Source organism: Ahaetulla prasina, chromosome 2, assembly GCF_028640845.1.
Source record: "Ahaetulla prasina isolate Xishuangbanna chromosome 2, ASM2864084v1, whole genome shotgun sequence".
In the NCBI taxonomy this organism is placed as follows: Eukaryota; Metazoa; Chordata; class Lepidosauria; order Squamata; family Colubridae; genus Ahaetulla; species Ahaetulla prasina.
Window position 1 is genome coordinate 195,862,691 of NC_080540.1, and position 23,314 is coordinate 195,886,004.

Sequence of the window (23,314 nt, forward strand, 5' to 3'; positions counted from 1 at the left end):
ATGTTATGTTTTTCAAATTCCTTTCATCACATGAAAATGTGATGACCAAATTCTAAATGGCTGGAAAATTCATTTGGCTTCATTCACTGTATTCATTTTGTTTATTATGGTAACATAGCAGTAGGAGAATACAACTACATAGGTCTGCAGTCTTGAATTTAATTAGGTTTATTTTGTTATTTCAGTGCTGGAGGAAAAAAACGGCACGTGTGTATAGAATTTGATTTTTTTTAAAAAGATAAAAACTAATACAAACGAATATAAACTAAGAAAAATAAACCAAAGAGAAAGTTAAAAGTGCAAGGAACAAAGAGTAAAGTAAAAGAAAATAAAGAAAAAAGGGAAAAGATACAAAGATGTAGCTTCTGATCTCCAAGTATAATTCTAGGTCTTACTCTTTGGCTACAAGTATAAAAACCCGTTTTAAACAATTCTATTAGATCTTCTATATTCATATTTTTTGTTAACTTCTCTCATTTAGTCTTGAAACCTGCTAATGCACCAATTATTTTAGTTTTCCCATTAATGTTTCAATTCCCTTTAAAGGATCTTCCAGGAGCAAAATTTTCAAGGCTTAAGTTCTGCTGACACTTTCACAGGTTTCCAGATTAGGGTAAAAAAGGGGGGGGGGAAACACTCAGAAAATTTTCGAGGCGGAATACTTCTCAACAGTCAAAAAGCCAACTTCTCGCCACTCAGCCTCCGGCTGGGCACGCTTGCGCCGTAGAGAAATCGCGAAGCACCATAGAGAACTGTACACGACAACAAGCACACTGATCTCGATTTACTTCCGGTATCAAAGGGGCATGTTCAGCTGTTTCCTCTGCTTGTAAAGTTCGGTTACTTCTCTACCTCTGTCAAGATGGCGGCGGGCGCGGGGAGCGGAAGTGGCTCCGGCGCGGCTGGAGCTGCCTCGGTAGCCTCGCTCTGGAGCGAAGTGAATCGCTGCGGCCAGAATGGGGATTTCGGCCGCGCGCTGAAGTCTGTCAATAAAAGTGAGCGAGTGTGGGCGTATTATTCTCTATTCTTTTGAGGCGGAGGGTGGGGGGGACCTGCAACCCTCCGTTGTAGACAATTGCAGCAGCACAAGTGACGATGCATTTCTCTTCAGTGGAGTTCTTCCGACTTTGTGAGGCAGATTGCTACCTGCCTTTCCCTTGCCGTAGGTAGAGCAGCGGCAAAGGAGTAACAGCTGGTCTTGCCTGAGGTGAAATTCAACTGGAGCTTCTTGTTCTGGACTACTCAGCTTCTCTATTAAAGATACAATTGTATCTACTTTCACGCTGATCTCGCAACGAGGGGAGGGGAACTCGCCTCTGAGAATGGTTGCTGCCTATTTTTGCTTTGACCTTAGCCGATTTAATGTGCCTTTTTGCCCCAAGAACTGTGACATAGGAATGGTAGTAATGCCGGTGTTCACTTCCTGCGATTCTGTAAAAATAGTGTCACAGAATGACACCTACCATTCAAAAAACATTTTATGAGGTATATGGCCTTTTATGGGGTTAAACAAGCTTCCGAAAGCTGTTGTTACTATAATGCTCAGCAGAGAGTGCTTCATTTCTATTAACACCCTCTGCTAAATATCCATTTCATGCACAAACCCTTTTCTATATGTTCAACTCAAGCCAGTTTTGATGGCTTTTAACAGCTGTGCGACAGGTAAGGAATTCATTATATGTCTTTCTGCATGAGGAAAATACTTCCTTTGCTGAATGGCCACTTGTTATATAGTTTTTAAAAGCATAGGGAAAATGGAAATTTCTTTTCATGGAAAATGCACCTGTACTTACTGTAACAAACTAGCCTTTCCTTACAATTGCCCTAAACAGCCATACCTTTTTAATGTTTCCAGGCACAGTTTAACTGTAATTAGGCAAAAGAAAAATTAACTAATATTCATGATGATCCTATTCCCTAGTAGTATTAGCATATTATTTGTCTCCTTTATCATACTGTGTGAATTTAAAACCCAGTTCCATTTTAAATTATTTGGAGAAAATCGAGATAGATATCCTTTCAATTAGATACAGTAGTTCAGGAAAGACAGTAATTATGCTGTGAGTGATTTTTGTCCAAAATGGAAACCTTCCACCAAATAATTTGTTTTCTAAAAATAAAATTGACCTGTACACGAGCATATGTTCTTCAGAATGTTCAGTTTATAAATCCAGCTAAATTTACAAAATCAGAGGTATGAATAGGTAACAGGTGCAAACTGTTTTTTAATATATGTTTATTATGTAGCTTAATGCATTGAATTTGCTTCTAGTACTACAAATCAGTAAGGATGATGTGACTGCTTTACACTGCAAAGTGGTATGTCTTATACAAAACGGAAGCTTTAAAGAAGCCTTGAGTGTGATTCACACCCATGTCAAAGTATTAACTAGGTAAGTATTATTAAATATTATTACACAGCCTATCTCTGCTATGTTTTCTGTATTTTTTGAAATACGAAAAATTACATAGATATGTAAAAGTAATATACATTTATAGAAAACATAGGGATGCATTTATTTCAAAACAGATTTGAAAGAAGTTTTTCAGAACTCATACAATTACTATATACCTCTGATACTTATTAAAGCAACCCAGTCTTTCTCAGTTTTGTGAACCTGAAAAAAAGAAATGGCTGCCTTAATAAATCCACTGATGAGATTGTTGAAGCAGTCATTTCTTTTTTCAGGCTTGCTCAGACCTAATTATCAATGCACAGAGAGCTGTATTCTCTTATAACATAAGGTGACTCAGAATGCAGCTGCAACTGTATATGCTGATCTATATTATCCCTCCTAAACTTGGTATCCAGTTACATTGAGGTAATCAATCCAACAAAGTATTGTATCCAATTAGTGTGCTAAATATTCCAGAATTTCAGCTTCATAAATACATAAGTGTCCGTGGGGGCAGAAATAATATTATTCTCTATACTTTTCGTTTGTTTCTCCCATTGGTATAGCATGCATTGTTTTAGGTATTTTTTCCTATTATGTCCATGGTAATCCATTTTCCCCAATCTGTAGATTTGTTAAAGATCAGATATAGTAATAGAAGCCTAAAGAATGATGAGCTCATTCTCTTAAATCCTTTATTTTGTAATTTAACAACTGTCAGTTGTCCATTAGGACTTAGGTTAGAATGTAAATGCTAAACCTTAGCTGTGTTACATATTTTTATTTATTTATTTATTTTGTCATTACAATATACATAAACATCACATAAAAAGATTATATAGTATATAAACATATATATGAGGTAATATAAGGAAGTATGAGCATATATATATGACATATATATATATATATGATATATATAGGACAGGAACGGCAGGCACGTTTGTGCTCTTATGCACGCCCCTTATAGTCCTTTTAGGAATGGGGTGAGGTCAATAGTAGAAAGTTTTTGGTTAAAGCTTTTGGGATTATGGGAAGAGACCACAGAGTCAGGTAAAGTGTTCCAAGCACTGATGATTCTGTTACAGAAGTCATATTTTCTGCAATCTAGATTAAAGCGGTTAACATTAAGTTTAAATCTATTGGTTGCTCTTGTATTATTGCAATTAAAGCTGAAGTAGTCTTTAACAGGAAGGACATTACAATAGATGATTCTATGAGTTAAACTTAGGTCTTGTCGAAGGCGACAGAGTTCTAAGTTTTCTAAGCCTAGGATTTCAAGTCTGGTGGGATAAGGTATTTTGTTGTTTTCAGAGGAGTGGAGAACTCTTCTTGTAAAATATTCCTGGACACGTTCAATTGTATTGATGTCAGAAATGTGGTGTGGGTTCCAGACAGGTGAGCTGTATTCAAGAATTGGCCTAGCAAATGTTTTATATGCTCTGGTTAGTAGTGTAGTGTTTTTTGAAAAGAAGCTACGCAAGATTAGGTATACAACTCTTAGAGCCTTTTTTGCTATGTAGTTGCAGTGGGCTTTGGCACTTAGGTCATTTGATATGAAAACTCCAAGGTCTTTGACAGGGTGGGGGTCATCTGTAAGGTAATGTCCATCAAGCATGTACTTAGTGTTTGGGTTCTTTTTTCCAATATGTAAGACTGAGCATTTGCTGGTTGAGATTTGGAGTTGCCAAGTTTTAGACCAAGCGGTTAGATGATCAAGGTCTTTTTGAATGGTAGATGTATTGTCGGTGATGTTAAATAGTTTGACATCGTCAGCAAAGAGAACACAATTACTTGAGATATGGTCACAAAGATCATTTATGTATAGTATGAAGAGTGTTGATCCGAGAATGCTACCTTGAGGAACGCCACTCTTGACAGGAACAGGATTTGATAGATATCCATTTGAGTTCATCACGGAACTGACAGGTTTATCTATTCATTAAACCTCTGCTAACATCCTTTGCAAGGTTTTAATGTATATCTTTAATCTTCAGGGGAAAACAGCTGGGTTTTCTTAACTTTTAAATACTTACAGTGCATTAAATTCCAGGATGTTGTGATCATATTTCATTACATTAATATCCTCAACATAGAATATTTTTATCATATTATGTTCAGATGTGAATTGCATCAATTATAATTAATCAATTATTACATGCTGCAACTTTGAGCAATTCTATAATATGTTTCTTGAATTTAAACTATATTCTCCATTGTACAGCGTAAGAAAGTACTCCCCCCCGCCCCGGTAAGATGTTAAGTGACACAGTATGTATATATAATATATATCAATGTTTTGAGGAAAATAAATAGTGAGAAATAACCTCCGTATTTCATTTATATGTTGCAGTGACCTGATAGCTTTTGAAAAGGCTTATTGTGAATACAGGCTGAACAGGATTGAAAATGCTCTGAAGACCATTCAGGGAGCCAGCCACCAGACAAACAAACTAAAGGAGCTCTATGGACAAGTGGTAATTACTCCTTTGTTTCAAATGCAAAGGCCACTTGTTGGTTTGGTGTACATTTAATGATTATGCAAGTAAAAGAACAAGGTCAACCATTACTGCCCCAAATGTAGCATTAATTATGAAATAACTTGATATTACATTTCCTTCTATCATATTAAAATGTAAACTAAAAAGATGGTTGGACGTTATCCAGGACTCGGGTCTAGGGCCCTAAGTGTATGAAGGAACTTGTCTCCTGGTTATGTGGATGGTTGTTTTTCTCAGCTGCTGCATATTTTAATTTTTGTACATATACTTGTTTATTGTTTTTATTTTTATTATTATCCATTGTCAAGTAGTGTACACAATTTTGCAGAAAACCTTTTCCCCAAAAGTTTTTTTTACTCAAAACAGCTTTTTATATCCAAGTGTTTAAATATTGTGAATATCATTATGACTTAAGTGATTATTTTTTAACTTCACACTTTTATATGTACACTGTAAATTCTTTTAACTATAGAGGAAATAATGACATTTTACTCTTCTGTTCGCTTAAAAAAAATGCAGGTTGTGAATTGAGGGCAGAGAAAAATATAGCTGCTATCAGTTAGAAATATCCTGGCTCAGATTGAGGAACCAGCTTTGTCCGAAGCTTTCTCTGGTCTTTTTTAGAACTGCTAAAATGTGATGCTAAATAAAATGAATTGCAGTAACTGTATCTTTAGCCAGGGATTTGATTTTATATGTGTTTATTGTGTAGCTGATTTACCAAGATACTATTTTTTTCTTTTCAGTTGTACAGATTAGAGCGTTATGATGACTGCTTGGCTGTGTATCGAGATCTTATCCGTAATTCACAAGATGACTATGAAGAAGAACGGAAAACCAATCTTTCTGCAGTGGTTGCTGCACAGAGCACCTGGGAGAAAGTGGTGCCAGTAAGTAAGTTTATAGTACAGAATATGTGAGTCACTCCTTTCACACCTCCGTTCTGTCACTCTGCAATAGATTAATTACATGAAGCATTTAATTATTCAAAGCATGTAATAATACAGGATCCTTACTCACCAGCATTGTTATAAAATGACTTATAAGAATGGAGGGATTAAGAATTGTTCCTGAGCCATAGACTTATGCTCTGGTTTTTCATCAGCTCTAACTTGGCAGCAAAATTAAGAAAGAAAGAAAAAACAACAACATCAATATATCCTTTTGCTATGCAAAGGTGTCAAGTCTCTATAGCAGAGGTCTCCAACCTTGGCCACTTTAAGAATTGTGGACTTCAATTCCCAGAGTTCCTCAGCGAAGGAACTCTAGGAATTGAAGTCCACAATTCTTAAAGTTGCCAAGGCTGGATATCCTTGCTCTATAGTACCCTAAGGGGTAGCAGGATTTTCCCCTCAACTGTGGCATCCATGGATCTCAGTTCTCTATAGCCAAAAGGGAGCAGCAAACCCAGCCAAGACCAAAGTATCTACAGTAGTAGTGAACAAGTTGTATATCTTGCCTGAGAGAATTGTGCAATGGCAAATTATAGTCATCTGTCACCCAACAATAATTCTGCCTTTCCGAATCAGTAGAAGGTAGAGAATCTTACTTGCAGAATCCAGTGATGAAATAAGAGTTTTACTAGGTGTGCACTCTGAGAATAAGGGTGGCAGTCTTTTTCTACCTTCAACAGCATCAAGATATGAGCACATGTTTTAAGTATTGCATTGCTTTTTCATGTCCTATTTCATATTCTGCCTTCTTTTAGATAGGAAGCAGACAAGCAGAGTTTGGGAGTTATTAATTTAATTTAGTTAATTTTAGCTTTAACAACGCAAGTAACCCTCCAATAGCCAAGCAAAGAACTAAGCTAAGTGTCCTTTAGCCTGACACTGTTATCTGTTAAGCAGGCACACAAGTTGAGAAATTGCACCATAGCTGGAAAGATACCATGCTGAAGAGGTAGAATCTTTTGATGATGATGAAGAAAGATAGAGATTGGAGAGCTATTTGGACCCTGATGCTTCAAAATATATTTGCCAGGCATTAAAGTTTACAATGGACATATTAGTAGAAGCCTTCCTGTGGATAACTTTCTAGGTTTGGTGGATATCACAGAAGCCCATCACACAAGTCGCTTCTCCCTTATCGGAGGTCTCTCAGGTTTGGGCCCAATAATGATCAATTTCAGTTTAGAGCATTGTCCTTCAATCTGATATCAGTAGCAAAAGTATTCATTGAGGTGAGGGTGGGGCTTACAAGCCATTTAAGATGCACAGGTATATGTGCTTGCCTATGACAAGTTGTTTCAAGTCCATGTCCCTATTTACTGTGTTTCCCTGAAAATAAGACCCTGTCTTATATTTTTTTTGAACACTGAAATAAGCGCTTGGCCTCATTTTCAGGGAGGTCTTATTATTTTAGGGTGCGTGGAGCAAGACAGAATTCCTCATACCATCTTACCTGATTTCCAGCTCTGTCTCCCTAATCCTAACCAGAGGAAATGGCAGGGACCGGCTGCGCATGCATTTAAATATTTTTGGGGAAGGCTTATTTTCAGGGGAGGGTTTATATTTGGGGGGAGGGCTTATTTTCAGGAAAATACAGTATTTAGGGTATGGCATATCATATATGAACAGCAGTTATATTAATATATTGCCCTTATCTCTGATGCTTGCCCATAGTCAATTATCTAATTCCTTCAAGCGTAAGATACTTCTCAAGTTCTGCCTGGGTTCCGTCCCAGAAAATACATGTAGCTCAAGCAACATGCATTAGATTTTGAAAATCTATGTCATATGTATATTAGAAAAGTAAAGCCCTGATGAATTACTTGTCTCTTATGAAGAAGAAATCAGAAGAGACAAGTTTTCCATTCTGCAATTAACAGAGGATAGATAAATACATTATCTTGGTCTTTATAGTCAGCAAGATTACAATGCTTTCTGCAGGGGATCACTACACTGGCAGGTTTAAAGGCCAAGAGTCCTATTATATATTTGTAAGGCGGTTCTAATATGGAATTGCCTACTTTTATAAAAAATAAAATAAGGATGTTTCTTTTGTAGATACGTATACTTACACTGATGTACACTTGAAATACTGCTGCACTTGTCTGTCACTGGAAGATGGACCTGATACTCCTGTCCTGTGGCCTATGGTCTCATAAACTATCCATATGACTCCAAAGTTGGGATCCTTAGACTCTTAAGTGCATTATGCTAACTGTTAGTCCATCTAACTTACCAGTTATAATTTGGTTGTAACGAGGATGCACAATAAAGGAGGAATTGAACCACCGTTAGCTTAAGTAACTGAACGGAAGAAATACTATCCTCTAGCTACTTGTAGATTTCACCCTTTCCTTCAGATGATCAAAAAGGTACATTTTGAAACTATCTATTCATATCGGAATAGTTTAAATAAACAAGCAGATGCTTTATAAACTTATTCGAACTAAATTTCTTATTAATTAATTTTGCTCTGCTCAGGAAGACCTGGGCCTTCAGGAAGCTACCTATGAACTCTGTTACAATGCTGCCTGTGCTTTGATTGGACAAGGCAGGTTGAATGAGGCAATGAAAATGCTGCAGAAAGCTGAAGGTAATGAGTAGTAAATTTAATTTATCCTTTCCATATTTAGAAAAAAAAATACTTCTCTTGGATTTTGTGTTTATAAGCAGTGGTATTCAATTTCTTTAGAAAAATAAATCTGAGAAAGTACATAAAAAAGATCATTCTTATGTCCCCAGTTCATTTCTTAATCCATCTGCCTGGTTAAATGGTAGTACATAGCCAGACTCAAAAACAGATTGAAACCTGGGTAATATCTGGGTAGATAAAACTAGGAAATTACAGAACTTTACCAGATGTTTTAATGTATTTATTAGAGCCACTTATATACACACATTTCATATTCAGGGCAAACTGGTAATTGGGCAGAGAATAATGATATCACCTTTCACAGCCCAGTACTCACAAATGTTTTCTAATATAATTCCATTTTTCTAGACTACTGGGTTGAATGTTCATGTTGATGCTGCTACTTCTGTGTTGCTGGTGTAGACACATGCATACAATGAACACCGGCTTGGGGAAATCCTTGTAACCATGGCTTATCATGAGTGAACTGCATTCTAATGTTTATAGATGGTTTGCTTTCTGATTAGTTATTCATTCTTGTCCCTAGAATCACTGCAAAAACAGCAGTATCTTGTTCACATATCCAGAGTCTAGTTCTCTATAATTTTTTTTTGTTTATGGCAGCATAAAATCAACTAAATGCTTTTAAATAGCTTTATTTCTTATAAATCTTGCAATCCAAATGTTTATGTTGGGGAGAGGCATGACTTTTTGACTTGCTAACATTCTGTCACTGCCTCGATGTTTGATTTGTGGTTTTGTATCTTCCAAAATGAATTTGTTACACTTTCCCTATAGATTTGTGTCGCCAGTCTCTCTCTGAAGACTCGGTAAGAGTTTCAGTTCAATTGAACAATATATTTTTGTGTCTAATATGTTTATTTGCTATCCAAAGGTTTTAATGTTTATTAAATTGGGGAGGTAATTTGTGTTTTGTATTTTATAACATGTTTTAATGTTGTCTTCACATATTTTGTACTTATTCTGAATTTTAGTTTAGAATTATAAACCACATCAAAATGTTGTCTGAAATGAAATAAATAAATAGATAAGCAATTCATAAGAATCTTTTCTGAGAGAGTCTGAAACAGCACTCTTGTCTATTGTGCCTTTTAAGTAACATCGTATCTTTTTTTCTGACTCCTTCACTAAAATGTAGTAGTGAAAATCTAGCTATAGACTTGGTAGCAAGGTCTTTAAAAGATAAATAGTAAAAATTGCCAAGTTTTATTGGTTTCTTAAAAGCATTTAAAAGTTTAAAATACTTGTGGTTACTGATTTGTAGTAAAATATATTTATCATGTTTGTAATATGGTTTCTGTTATAAATCGTGTGCCATATTATTTGTTTTAGGATGTGACTGAAGAAGACATTGAGGCAGAATTGGCCATTATTCATGGTCAAATGGCTTACATTCTGCAACTCCAGGGTCATACAGAGGAAGCACTACAACTTTACAACCAGATAATCAAACTAAAGTAAGTATTTCTGTTTATTTTGATAGTGCTTTTAACAGTTTTTAAAATGTCATACTTTCAAAAGTGGATGTATTCTATTTTTGCAGACCCACAGATGTAGGATTGCTTGCTGTCATTGCCAATAACATCATCACTATTAACAAGGTATAGACTTTTTGCCACAATACCTGAGAAGTCTTTGTAATATGATACTGTTTTGAACTACATTATATTTTGTAAAGCTCTGCCTTCTGCTTGCAAAGCAGTAGATAAACAGATTGTCATAAGGGACTTATGAAATACCATGTTTATGTTAACGAAGCACTCCATTCTGCACCTTTCACAGGACCAAAATGTCTTTGATTCAAAGAAAAAAGTGAAACTGACCAATGCAGAAGGTGTTGAACATAAACTGTCCAAGAAACAACTTCAAGCAATAGAATTCAATAAAGCTTTATTGGCCATGTATACTAATCAGGTAATGTAGAGTTTCTACCAGTTTAAGTGGATTGGTTAACCCAAGGCATCAGGTTAGAACTCGGGAGATTCTGAATTCTAGTCCTGCCTTGGTTACAAAGCCAGGGTGAATCAGTCTGTCTCAATCTTGGGAAAGAAGCAGTGGCAAATCATTTCTGAAATCTTGCCAAGAAAACCTCAGGGGCTTATCCAGGCAGACAGAAGGAGTCAACTCATTAATTATGTCACATGGCTCCAAAATATACAGCTTAAAAATATAGGACGTGACTTTCTCACATAAGAAAGTAAACATCTGTGCATATAAGAATCTTAACTTGCTAAAAAAAGAATAGATTGACAATTTCCTAAAAAGCAGAGAGCTTATGTTAGAAGGAAGTTTCTGATACAATAGTTCCTGTCTGTAAAGAATTATGTTCTCAGTGGCTTTTCTTTCTCCAAAAAGGCTTTGTAAAATCTATCATACAATTCCATGTATTGTAAATGGCTGTGGGTCACATTATTTATAACAGTTGCATTGTCCCAGGATCATATGATCACCATTTGTAGCCTTCTCAGCTGGCTTCCAACAAGCAAAGTCAATGGGAAAAGCCAAATTTGCTTAAGAACTGCATGATTCACTTAATAACTGCAGTACTTTGCTTAACACTGCATGTATACTGTTTTGAAAAATTACAATAGCAATAGCACTTAAACTTACATACTGTCCCATAGCGCTTTACAGCACTGTCTGGGCAATGTCAGCATATTTCCGCCAACAATCTGAATTCTCATTTTACCGAACTTGGAAGGCTGAGTCAATCTTGAGCTGGTCAAAATTGAACTCCAGACTGTGGGCAATGTTAGCCTGCAATCCTGCAATCTAACTACTGCGCCACCAGGACTCTTCAATAATGTGGAGTCTACATAAAATCACTGGGTTCTTTATTATAATTCCTATATATATATTATATTCTCTTTTGAGAAATGTTGGGCAAAGTCACTACAAACTGGATATCCTGCTGATGTCCTATTCAAGATGTTTATTTGTTACGTATATGTCTAGCCTTCTTTCTATTTAATTGGTTTTCTGAACTTGATAATTTTTTAATCTTACCTCTTAGGCAGATCAGTGCCGCAAACTGGCATCAGGTTTACAGTCGCAAAGCCCTGAACACCTCCTTCCTGTTTTAATCCATGCAGCTCAATTTTGTCGAGAGAAACAACATGCTAAGGCAATAGAGCTCCTACAGGTATAGTTGGTTGCTAGAAAAAAAAGTACAATAAATTTCCTCCAGGGGAACAACTCAACACTCTGATACAATTTTCCCCAATGGTTTCCTTTTAAAGATTCCTTTATTTTGATATTGCTGTATACCACTGAAAATCATTTCATTCTCTAATAATCATGGCCCATGGTAAACTGTTAGCACTAACTGTATTTGTAGTCTTATTTCTGATAAGAGGTTAAAAAGAATCAATATAGATTTAATGCTGTTAAATTCCTCATATAGGACAATATCAACCGACATCTTTCTCCTATCCTTGCTTAATTCCTTTTTACATTTTTGTAAAATTCTGGCTCATTCACAAAAATGTAAAAAGGAATTAAGCAAGGATAGGAGAAAGATGTGGTTTTCTTGTGGTTTTTAAAATTCATGAATATCGTTAAACTGACTGGTAGCAATTGCTAGTTAGAAAAACATTTACAGTTTTAATTAATGTTAGTTGACAATAACATTAGTAGAAATATAATACTGCACTACAGCTCTTAAGCTTCTAAGAGAAAATTAGTATATCTGAATTTTTTAAAAAACTTGCAGCATAGGCAATAAAGGAAGACATGATGAAGATTCATAACATTACTTCTGGTATAGAAAATAGAGATTGAAATAAGTGTTCCTCCTTTCCAACATTTGAATTTTGAGGGAAGTTCAAAGCCTATAAAAAGAAGGCCTTTTTGTATAGATCATAGTTAAGATATCATTAATGCTATAAAGACTACTATTTGCTATCAGTGGCTATTAGGCTTTGCGATCTCCCAGATCATAGGCTACATGTCTTGGATATTGCTGCTAGAGAAACGATGGAATTGTGAATTATCTTCTATGCTTCTGATTGGCCAAATGCTTCACTAAGTGATCAATCAACTTGATTCAGCAGAACTGCTGTCTTAGGCTTTTACAATTAGACTAGTCTTTGTACATTCACATCTAAGAGTTTATTATTGGGAGGTAAATATTCCCCTATGTTATAGTCACTCAGAATAAAGTTCCTATTTTGTAGATTTTGAAGCAAAGTCTGCTTTTTTTTTTTTCTCCTGTAGGAGTTTGCGGATCAACATCCTGAGAAAGCATCTGAAATTAAATTGACCATGGCACAATTGAAAGTTGCTCAAGGTACTCTGCCCCCATTCACCAATTCTTTAAAGAACTTTCATATGCTGATAGTAGCACCGTTACACTCATAGGTTGTTTTTGTTCAATTATTATTTCTGTGGAACATATTGCTGTTTTCTTGTAAGAATAAACTAGCATTAGAAGAAAATAGTTAATTGAGCATCTGTTGTTGGGAGACAGGAATTGCTTCCTTTGTGCTTAAGGGTCAGATGAATTATTTGCTTTATAGAAATATTATAAATTGAGTACCATTTATAACTGTGCATTTTTTAATATTTTGTATGAAGTTGGTTTTGATTTTCAATGGAATTATATAAATAATATAAATAATAATTATATAAATGACCAAAGTGACATACAAATTTGATAAATAAATAAAAACTTAACTATGGTGAATAGTATTTGTATTCCGCCATCTCTTGTGCTTCTAAGATTTTAGGCATTTTCTACATGTTTGTAAGGATATTTTTGTATTCATCAGAGGCAGAAGCCTTCTATTTTTTTTATTAACTCTTGTCCACTTAAATAATAACCAATATTCCGACAAACTGGCTTATGCAGTATTGTATGTCTGCAAGCCGCCTGGAGTCGCTTCTAGCAAGATGGGCAGCACACAGGTTTAATAGTAAATAAATATTGTGGAACACTTGCAGCTCTAAAAACTGAAGATTTGTTTGGTGTTGCCCTCTTTCCTCTTGTTTAGACGGTAAATCTAATGTCTAAAAAAGGACTGGATAAGAATATTGATAATTATGTCATTTGTTTTCTATCAAAGGCAGTGTCACAAAAGCATGCATCATCCTAAGGAGTATAGATGAGCTAAGGCATAAACCTGGCATGGTGAGTTATAGATGTAATTCAGCATATATGAACATAGTTATAAATTCCATGATAAAACAAGAAATTCAGAATTTGCTTTTGAAGTCATTCTAGCACAACTGACAACTAATTTGTACAAGCAGTGACATTGAGAATCACGATCAGTGTGTTATATTTATTTATTTATGAATTGATAAACTGTCGGGATGCCTCTTTAGTTGTGCATAAGAACAAGAGTTGCACCCAATGCAATAATAAAGAATAGGAATATACAATTTCAGTAAAAATTATGATTACAATACTTGTGCTGGAAATTTTATAGCAATCTGCTCCCAAAGGCCTCCTGGATCAAGTTTTTATGGGTTTGTGGAAGGCCAAAAGAATAGTGCTGCTCCTTCCTTGGTATATTATTGGCAAGAAAAACTTTTTTGTTTATAAAATGTATATCATTTATTTGTTTGATTTTATTTTAGTTCTGAAAGATACTTTATTTCTTGGCTGTGATTCCATTACTCTTGATTCTATTCATTTTTATACATAATCTATCCAGTGAGAAAGTTATAATTAAAACACAGTGATAGTCTTTGTTTCAGCATTTATTATTTAAATTAATGTTGTCTTTCTGCTATCGCCCATCCATTTCTGAATGGCTATAGGTATCAGCATTGGTGACAATGTATAGCCATGAAGAAGATATTGATAGTGCAATAGAAGTCTTGGCACAAGCTATTGAATGGTATCAAGAATTCCAGGTAAGTTATATAATGTAGATATGATCCAAGAGATAAGATGGTAATGTACAGTTACAGGAGTGAAGATCTTATTTTTGAATTAAATGCAACTTTCTCTAGAGTAGTAATCCCCCAGCTGTTTGTTTTCTTAAAAGTTTTCTGTGACTTCTTAAGCAACTCTGGGTGGCTTACAACTACCATAAAAACCAATAAATAAAACAATAAAAACAATACAAAAACCCTCCACCATAATTATATTTGAATGGTCTCTTCCCTCCTAACTTTCAAAAAAATCTGCAATGCCATGGTTATTCCATCAAGTTTTGGGGCAGGTTGAATAGAATGTGTGATTTGGAAAATTCAGAGAAACAGCAGAGTAGCCTACCATTGAAGAAGTGCAGATAGAAATAAGCAGTAGTTCTTTTTTTTCATAGATAGATAAAGCATGCCTCCAATTATAATTAATAACAAAATATCTCCCGGTTATCAGAAATTGGAGACATTCTATGTCCTAGAATTATGCATTACCCCCATCTAAATGGATTACTCTTGTTAGGTATTAAAATAATTCCACAACAATAAGCTTTAATAGCTGTAGCTTTGTTGATTTGGGACAGAATTGGTAAGGAACAGAAATGTGTATTCAGGGAAAGGATTATTGATAATTGGGAGGTACTGAAATCAATGTATTATTTTTTAAAAAAATTAAAAACTACATTATCTATCTAGCCTTATCTACATGCCTGCTTCCAAATTATTTCTTGAACTTCAATATTAAAAAACTTGAGTTTCAAAGGCATACATTTTCTCAGAGTTCTATAGGATACTATACTACAATAAATATTTATGTATAACAAAAATTATACATCCTTTGTAAATCCTTGCCAACTTACGACATCTAATAAAAAGGTAAATATAAAAGTAACTGAAGAAGATTATACATGAGCTTCAAATCGGGATATAGATTTGCTACTCATATGTATGTAATTGACTTAGAAGGTCCCTAACATTCTGAAAGCCCAGAGCAGGCATCATCTCACACCAGCATGGTAGTTGCTTTCAAATTAATTGTAAACAAATACTGTATTTTTTCAGCCCAAGTCTCCAATACTTTTGTCACTAATAAGAGAAGCTGCTAACTTCAAGCTAAAGCATGGCCGAAAGAAGGAAGCCATCAGTGACCTTGAGGAACTGTGGAAGTAAGTCTTTCTGAGAATCCCTAAAAAAAAGAGGCTTACAGGAAGTGAGAAAGACATTCCCAAGTATGCTCCTGAGCAAATATATTAAAAGTAACATAAACTAAGTATGTTAAATCCAAACATGGTAGTAGTTAGAGCACGGATCAAAATTAGATGTGGTCTAGTTTCACAGTTCATAACTTTGAGGCATGTAGAGAAAAATAATGATTCTGCTCACATTTCAGCCAGGCTAGAAGTATTTTGAGAGATTGTTCAGGAAACAAATCTCAAGGGTCCCTTGGTAAATATTGAAAGAAAAATTTACTACAAATGTGGGTTTAGCCTGTGTGTTTGTTAATAGGCTTTAAAAAAGCAATTTTACAAGTATCAAATATATAAACCTCTTAGCCAACATTCAGACAAAGTTTCATTGCTTTTGATGTTTCATGATCCAAATTCCACACTTTCCCCAAGAGCAATTTCATTCTTTTGTTAGAGTAGATTGTGCGCTGTCTTTTCAGTTAAACACAAAGTTCTATGGCTCCTTGCCTCCTATCTTTATCTTGGTAGTTCAATGGATAGTCTATTGAATTTTAAATTGAAATATTATTCCCTACATTATTCATTAGATTTTTAAAATTGTTCTTGGACAATTTTAGGAATGGGCAAACTTTTAATCTTCCTCTTGGCGAATGTATTAGCTGCCCTTTGATTCTTTCTAATTTGCAAACATTTAATGTATAAAATCTAACTTAGGGTTCTGCCACTGCACTAAGTGCTCTTTAATAAAAATAGATTTTTGGATGCATTTTAAATTTTTTACCTTACTATTTTTGTATACAGTGGTCATGTTTTGTTACATTACCTGATCTGCTGTTGTTGAGAGAAATTACTATATCGGATCTTTGCAATAATCCTGTGAAGCTGATCCCTATTGAAGTATTTTGACAGATTTGGTAGAGCAGAGGCAGTGCTTTCCACAGTAGTCAGTGGTTTTAAATCTGACCTTGGTTTTAAATCTGAGTCAGTATTCAACCTCAGTTAATTCAAGTATAGTGGTACTTCAGTACTCATCATTAATTGGTTCTGGGGGGCACAATGAATATCAAAAACGGTGAATACCACACAGGTTTTTCCCATAAGGAATAATGTAGTGAGCACGAGGCAGATGATACTGACAAGTTCTAACTTGTGTATTGAGTACCAAAAAAACGCTGAGTACTGAACAAAATTTTCACATCAAAGTCCGTTGACTACCAAATTTGATGAGTTTCAAAGCAGTTGAGTACCAAGGGACCACTGTACTATATTGACTTCTCTCAAGTTCATTTCTAGCTGTAGTTTGGATAAACTTATTTCATCCAGCAAAATCTTAGGTTTGTAGCCATGCTGATTCTTGATGAAGCCTTAAAGTAAGTGAGGGTTGGGTTAATAAAATAATATATAAATCATCTTCTTAATCCATCTGGATTTTCCTGTCTCTTTCCTGATATGGAGGTAGGTGACTAGAGCAGCTGTGAGCTGCAGCTATGCTTGAAGCAAGAAATAAAGAGGCTACATAGTTCTTGAGATATTGCTTGCAATTCCCAAGGGTTTTAGCACTGGGATTCTTCATGGTGCTGATACCCAGAAATTGTTTCTCTGATGTTAGTGGAAAAGATATCTAATTAATTCAGCTCTTTATTTTCATAGACAAAATCCAGAGGATGTCCATACCTTGGCTCAGCTGATTTCTGCCTACTCACTGGTTGATGCTGAGAAAGCCAAAGTGTATCCTTTCTATGAGGTTGAGGAGATGGGTCTACAGGCAGTGTTGGTAATTCCATCAAGTAGGCCTGTTTGCCACAGTAAACTTGTACACCAAGTTATTTTTTTATTTACCTTCATGTTGTTTGTTTCAAGATTTAAATCATCCCTTTGCTTTTATTTATTTTATCTATATTGTTATTCCTAAACTCTTTCCTTGCAATAGTCTTAGCAAACATTTGCCTTCTTCAGACACAATGTCTTTGAAAGTAGATATAGAGGCACTGGAAAACTCACATGGAGCAACATACATTCGGAAAAAAGGCGGAAAACCCACAACCGAGAGTCAACAAAAAGAACAAGGGTAAAATAAACTTTCTAAAATGATTATAAAATGAATTATAATCTCAAGCAAAGGAGATATGGAGAAGACAAAACAAATATACTGGTTATACATTTCTCTCTCCCTTTTTAATTCTAAATCAAAGTCCTAAAATTCTTCTTTGGCAACCATTAACTTCAAATCTTCTATGCACTTCCTTTCAAACATTTTCTTGCTTTTTTTTTAGACAAGGGGATGTTAAGAAAAAGAAGAAGAAGAAGAAGGGTGAGTGTCTTATTACTACAATACTAGCTTGTTGTAAAATATACGTTTGGAGACTTGGCTATTAGGACCTAAATACTTCCCAGTTAAAAATAAAATTTAAAAATGTAGTTTTGATTTTATTTTATAATGCAGCATTAGCTGTAGCCTCTCTGACTAAATTATTATTTAGAAGGAATACATTTCTGATATCTAATTGCTGGATGACAAAAGAAAGATCTGCTATCCTGCTTCCCAAAAGCAATTGTTTACTCACAACTGGATGCAAGATTAGATAGATTTTGGTAGTTTTTTAATGCATCTTCTAAACTTTTAAAAACACTGCCATGCTTGAAACAAATCCAATTTTTACAAGCCAAAGTTTCATCTTTGCATAGTATGCTATTTGTGGTGATATTGCATTACTGCAAAAAAGGACTTTAAAAAAAGATATATAGCCTACAATTAACATAAAAGTTATTGTCCCATACATAAAACTTTTGGATTATATAAGTTTTGCAGTGGAATAAAATTTTGGGTTATATGAGTTTTGCAATGCAGCTCTTCTTAAACAGAGCATACGAGTAATCATTCTATTCTAAATACTATGTAGGAAAACTGCCAAAGAATTATGATCCTAAAATGACACCTGATCCTGAACGGTGGCTTCCAATGCGAGAACGCACTTACTATCGTGGGAGAAAGAAAGGCAAGAAGAAGGACCAAATTGGGAAAGGAACTCAGGGAGCAATGACGGCAGCTTCCTCCGAATTGTGAGTAACTAGTTATCTAAACTTGTGGACGTCAGTTTTGGGCCTAGTGCTGCTTAAGAACCGATACAGGTAGTCCTTAACTTACAAACATTCATTTAGTGACCATTCGAAGTTACAACAGCACTGAAAAAAGTGACTTATGTCCATTTTCACTTATCAACTATGTTACTAACTTAATAACTGCAGTGATTCACTTGACAACTGTGGCAAGGAAGGTTGTAAAATGTGGCAAAACTCACTTCATAACTGTTTTGCTTAGCAATGGAAATTTTGAGTTCAGTTGTGTTTGTAAGTTGAGGATTACCTGTAAGAAGGATGAAAGGATAGATATTTCATGTTAGGGACAAAAGATGGTAATTCTTTGTCTTGATAAATAAGCACATCGACCAGGAATCAGAAATAATCTTACATTACATGTATAGTAGCGTTTAGTTAGCATACATATTACATATATAGTTGTGTTTAGTTAACTTATAATTAATTACAGTATATGCAATGGGTTGAGAAAAGGAAAGAGGGGCAAGGATTTTATGTTGTAGACAAAGGGAAAAGTAGATTATAAAACAACAATGTTCTGTTCTGAATTACTTCTTGAATTATCTTGTTTGCCTGCATAGGTTTACTACATGGCTACTTCTATAGACAGCATTCTTACGCATAACTTTCTGCAGATGTTCTCTTTTAAGTATTTTATCATTAATGCTGTCAAGAAATTGCTTTCTACTGTCCTTGGAAAAGCAGAATGTGGGGCAAATGTATTGCTGCTAAGTTAATTGACACTGTGATCTGAAGTGCTCAGGGAGATGAGGTTGCCAGTTTAAAATCATTAAATATGGTTTCCCATTTTATCCCATAATGAAGCAGATGAGGCTTTTCTAAATTTGGGTACAGGTAGTCCTGGACTGCCCATTTAGCAGTCTTAAAGTATGCAAATGCAAGTAGATAAATAGGAACCACTTTGGTGGGAAGGTAACAGGGTATCGTGCACCTCATCTAGTGATGGTTGCTACCAGTTCGCACCTAATAGGGTGAACCGGTAATGGCAGCAGTGGGAGGCAGAAGCATTGCGCGTGCGTGCCTACGAGCAAACTGGTAATGATGGGATTTGCAACCCACTACTGACCTTGTCATATAGTCATGCTGGCCACATGCTGCCACCTTTAGCCTCCCATCGGCCTGTGCGCTCCCATAGGGAGGGCCTCCTCAGGGTGCCGTCAGTCAAACAATGTCGACTGGCGGCCCCCAGGGGGAGGGCCTTCTCTGGGGGCTCCAGCCCTATGGAATGAGTTGCCTCCAGGGTTGCGGCAACTCCCCGACCTCCGGTCTTTTAAACGCGAGCTCAAGACCTTTTTATTCCACCGTGCGGGGCTAGCTTGATGACATTTTAGTGGGGTTTTAGGATGGTTTTACCTTAGTTTTAAATTTATTTGGCCATTTTATAATCAGTTTTTTAATACGTTTTTAATTTTTGTCTATGTCTATGTTGTTTTATTTGGCTGTAAACCGCCCTGAGTCCTTCGGGAGAAGGGTGGTATAAAAATCTAATAAATAAATAAAAATAAATAAATAAAAATAAATGATCACGGAAATGTCTTTGGACAATGTTGGCTCCCTCGGCTAAGAAACAGAGATGAGCACCACCCCCTAGAGTTGGATACAACTGAACAGGGGAAAACTTTTACCTTCACATTTAGTCCCGGACTTAAAACTTTTTGTTTAATGATGGTTCAAAGTTATGGTGGCCTCAAAAAAAGTGACTTATGACCTATCCTTAAAGTTACAATTGTCATACAAACACCAGGATCATATGATTATAATTTGGGCAATTGGGCAACTGCTTGCATTTACAACCGTTGCAGCATCTTGTGGTCACATGATTGCAACTTGTGACCTTCGTAGCCAGTTTCTCATAAGCAAATTCAATTGGGGAAGCCAGATTCACTGAACAACTGCATGATTTACATTAATAACCAGATGATTCATTTAATAACCATGCTAAAAATGGTCATAAAGTTAGGCATGAACATTAGATAATTTATTTATGACTACACTGATAGATATTCTGATCCCAATATGGTCATAAATTGAGGATTACCTATATTGCCTTCTCAATATCTGAATAGGGAAGGCAAAGGACAAGTCTTGCAGAATCCATTGCTTTCAAAGTATGAGCCTGCAAACAAAAGCGTGAAGAAGCAAAAAACAGAATCTGTGAACATTCTCACTTTGTTCCAGTCCTTGAAGCCTAGCTTTCTATTCATACATCCCTTATAGTTCCATTTCTGCAGCTATTTCTGCTGTTTCCTGGGCAGTTCGGGCAGAAGTTGGAGAGAATGGAAGGTGGTAGTTGTATTTGGAGAAATAATAATTTTATCTTTTACAGTTAGGGAATTCCATGGGAAATTTTGTTTTTTAATAGGCTTTCAAAAGTTTTGTGGTAGCATCGAATGGTAGCATCATATCCTGAACTAATCTCCATCTTTAGCCACCTGTAATTATGGGGCAAAAGTTGCTGCATAATTGGTTTTGAAGCAAAGGATCTGTAATAATCTGGCCTACCAAGCAGCAAGCCATCACAACTATCTTGTTTACTTTCCCACTGCTTAGTGGGCGTTATTAGTCAACTATATATTGCTGTGTATCTCTGAGATAAATACTCTACAGCTTAATAACAAAATTGTTTAGAAGTTCTTTGATTAGATTTGGAACTCAGCACAGATTGTCAAAGATAAGTTGACAGATAACTTCTTATAGATGAAAATTAATTGTTGGAAAATATCCATATATACTATTTAAATGCTTGTCAGCCTTACAGAGCTTTATAGACAAAACGTTGGTCTAAAACGTTCTTTTATTACAATAGCTTTAGTACAGAATATTTCAAATCTGAATGTGCTTCCTTCTTCATTTTATCTTGTATGAATTGGGGAGGGGGACTGTCTGAAGTGTTTTCTCAAGTTATTATGTTTTCTGGGAAAGGACTCAGATCCCACTTGTCTGATTGTTGCTCTGGTAGCAGTTCTTCCAACTGTCCTCCAAAGCCATTTTCAATGGCTTCTTCAGTTCTTTGCAAGCAAAAGTTAGAATTCATATGTAGTTTAGCTGTGTTAAATATGCGAATACTGTAATTTCTTTACATGTAACGTGTTTTGGTCTGTTCGTCGGCTATAAACTAAAAATCAACTTTATATTATTCTTTTTTTTACAGAGATGCTAGTAAAACTGCTAGTAGCCCACCTACATCCCCACGGCCTGGCACTATAACAGCTATTCCATCAGCATCAACAAGCAACATGATACCACCCAGGCACCAAAAGCCTCCTGGTGCAGCAGCAACAAAAAAGAAACAGCAACAGAAAAAAAAGAAAGGTGGGAAAGGAGGCTGGTGATCAGGACAAGCAGCTGAAATTGCTATATTTTTTTCTTGTTATGACAACTATGAGCATAATAAAGGTCAAACAAAAACAAGGTGGATTTTTCAAAATTGTGTTTGGTCTCTAAGTTTTTTTATAGCGAAAGCTTGTTTTTGTATTAGAATCCATTGCTGGGGGCATTATTTATTTTTTAACTAACTGAACATTTCAAGGCGACATTTGACTAAATGGGGACTGAATAGTGATGCTAAGATGGGAATTGAGTTCTGATTATTTTTTTTTTACTTGAAAATGTTTTAAAAATAATGTCTTTAGCTGATTTTTCCACAAGTTGACTGGCCAGTAGCAACTAGCATAGATTGCTAGATAGAGAGTTTATGGCACTGAATGAAAAATAAAAAAGCCTGGAACCTCCTACTGTGGGTCCATTCTTTTCTATGACTTGAGTTTTGTTCCGATTATATCTTTGACCTTTTGCAAGTTTTATTTCACTACAATGCAGTCAACTTAGAATATCCTAATAAAACCTGTGTATTGATAATATAAGGGAATGAAAATCAAACATAGATGACAAATGCTCAACATTTGACTCCAAAATGAAAAAAAAACCAGTAGATTTTAGCTATAATAGTGTCATCCAGCATTTTACTGCAGTAACAGTTTAACCTGCTGTATCGTGGTTTTGCATTTTACCAGTTTCTATATTCCCTAATTTTCCTTTTATGGACTATTAAGAGAGTACAAGTAATTCTCGATTGACGACCACAATTCAGCCCAGAATTTATGTTGCTAAGTGAGAAATTTGTTAAGTGGGTTTTGCCCCATTAAAGACTTTTTTGCCACAGTTGTTAAGTGAATCACTGTAGTTGTTAAATTAGTAACATGGTTGTTAAGTGAATCTGGCTTCTCCATTGACTTTGTCAGAAGGTCGCAAAAGATGATCACATCACCCCGGTACACTGCCACCATCATAAATATGAACTATTTGCCAAGCATCCAAATGTAAATCACATGACCATGTGGATGCTGCGACGGTCATAAGTGTGAAAAATTGTCTTGTCACTTTTTTGAGTACTGTTGTAACTTTGAACGGTCACTAAATGAACTGTTGTAAGTCAAAGATTATCTGTAGTTGAATTATGCTTGAATAAGGTACCCATTCAGTTTACAACAATAATGTATAGCTCTTGGTAAGTTCCAAACAAAAAATGTTTAAAAACGGGTGGGGGTTGGAGCAGAAGAAACAGGTTTTTAAGCAACATGCACCTTGCAATCACTATGTCATAAGTAAAAAAATGATGAATGTTGCAGAAGTATTTTAA

At 35.4% G+C, this 23,314-nt stretch overlaps 1 protein-coding gene across 2 annotated transcripts; it reads left to right on the forward strand.

The window, feature by feature from the left end:
* The first annotated feature begins 836 nt into the window (after positions 1-836).
* SRP72 (signal recognition particle 72) lies at positions 837-22,102 on the forward strand. Of its 2 annotated transcripts, none has more exons than XM_058170360.1 (19): positions 837-995; positions 2,273-2,393; positions 4,750-4,873; positions 5,644-5,787; positions 8,329-8,440; positions 9,278-9,309; positions 9,833-9,957; positions 10,044-10,101; positions 10,283-10,414; positions 11,514-11,642; positions 12,716-12,788; positions 13,564-13,628; positions 14,264-14,359; positions 15,434-15,537; positions 17,209-17,286; positions 17,489-17,626; positions 17,832-17,869; positions 18,459-18,618; positions 21,827-22,102. In XM_058170360.1, exons 1-19 carry the CDS (start codon positions 863-865, stop codon positions 22,005-22,007), a joined length of 2,043 nt encoding a protein of 680 aa, XP_058026343.1. In that variant the 5' UTR covers positions 837-862; the 3' UTR covers positions 22,008-22,102. The 2 variants fall into 2 exon arrangements, with proteins under 2 accessions (XP_058026343.1, XP_058026344.1); XM_058170361.1 differs by having other exon boundaries at positions 17,832-17,865; positions 18,458-18,618.
* Positions 22,103-23,314: the final 1,212 nt, after the last annotated feature.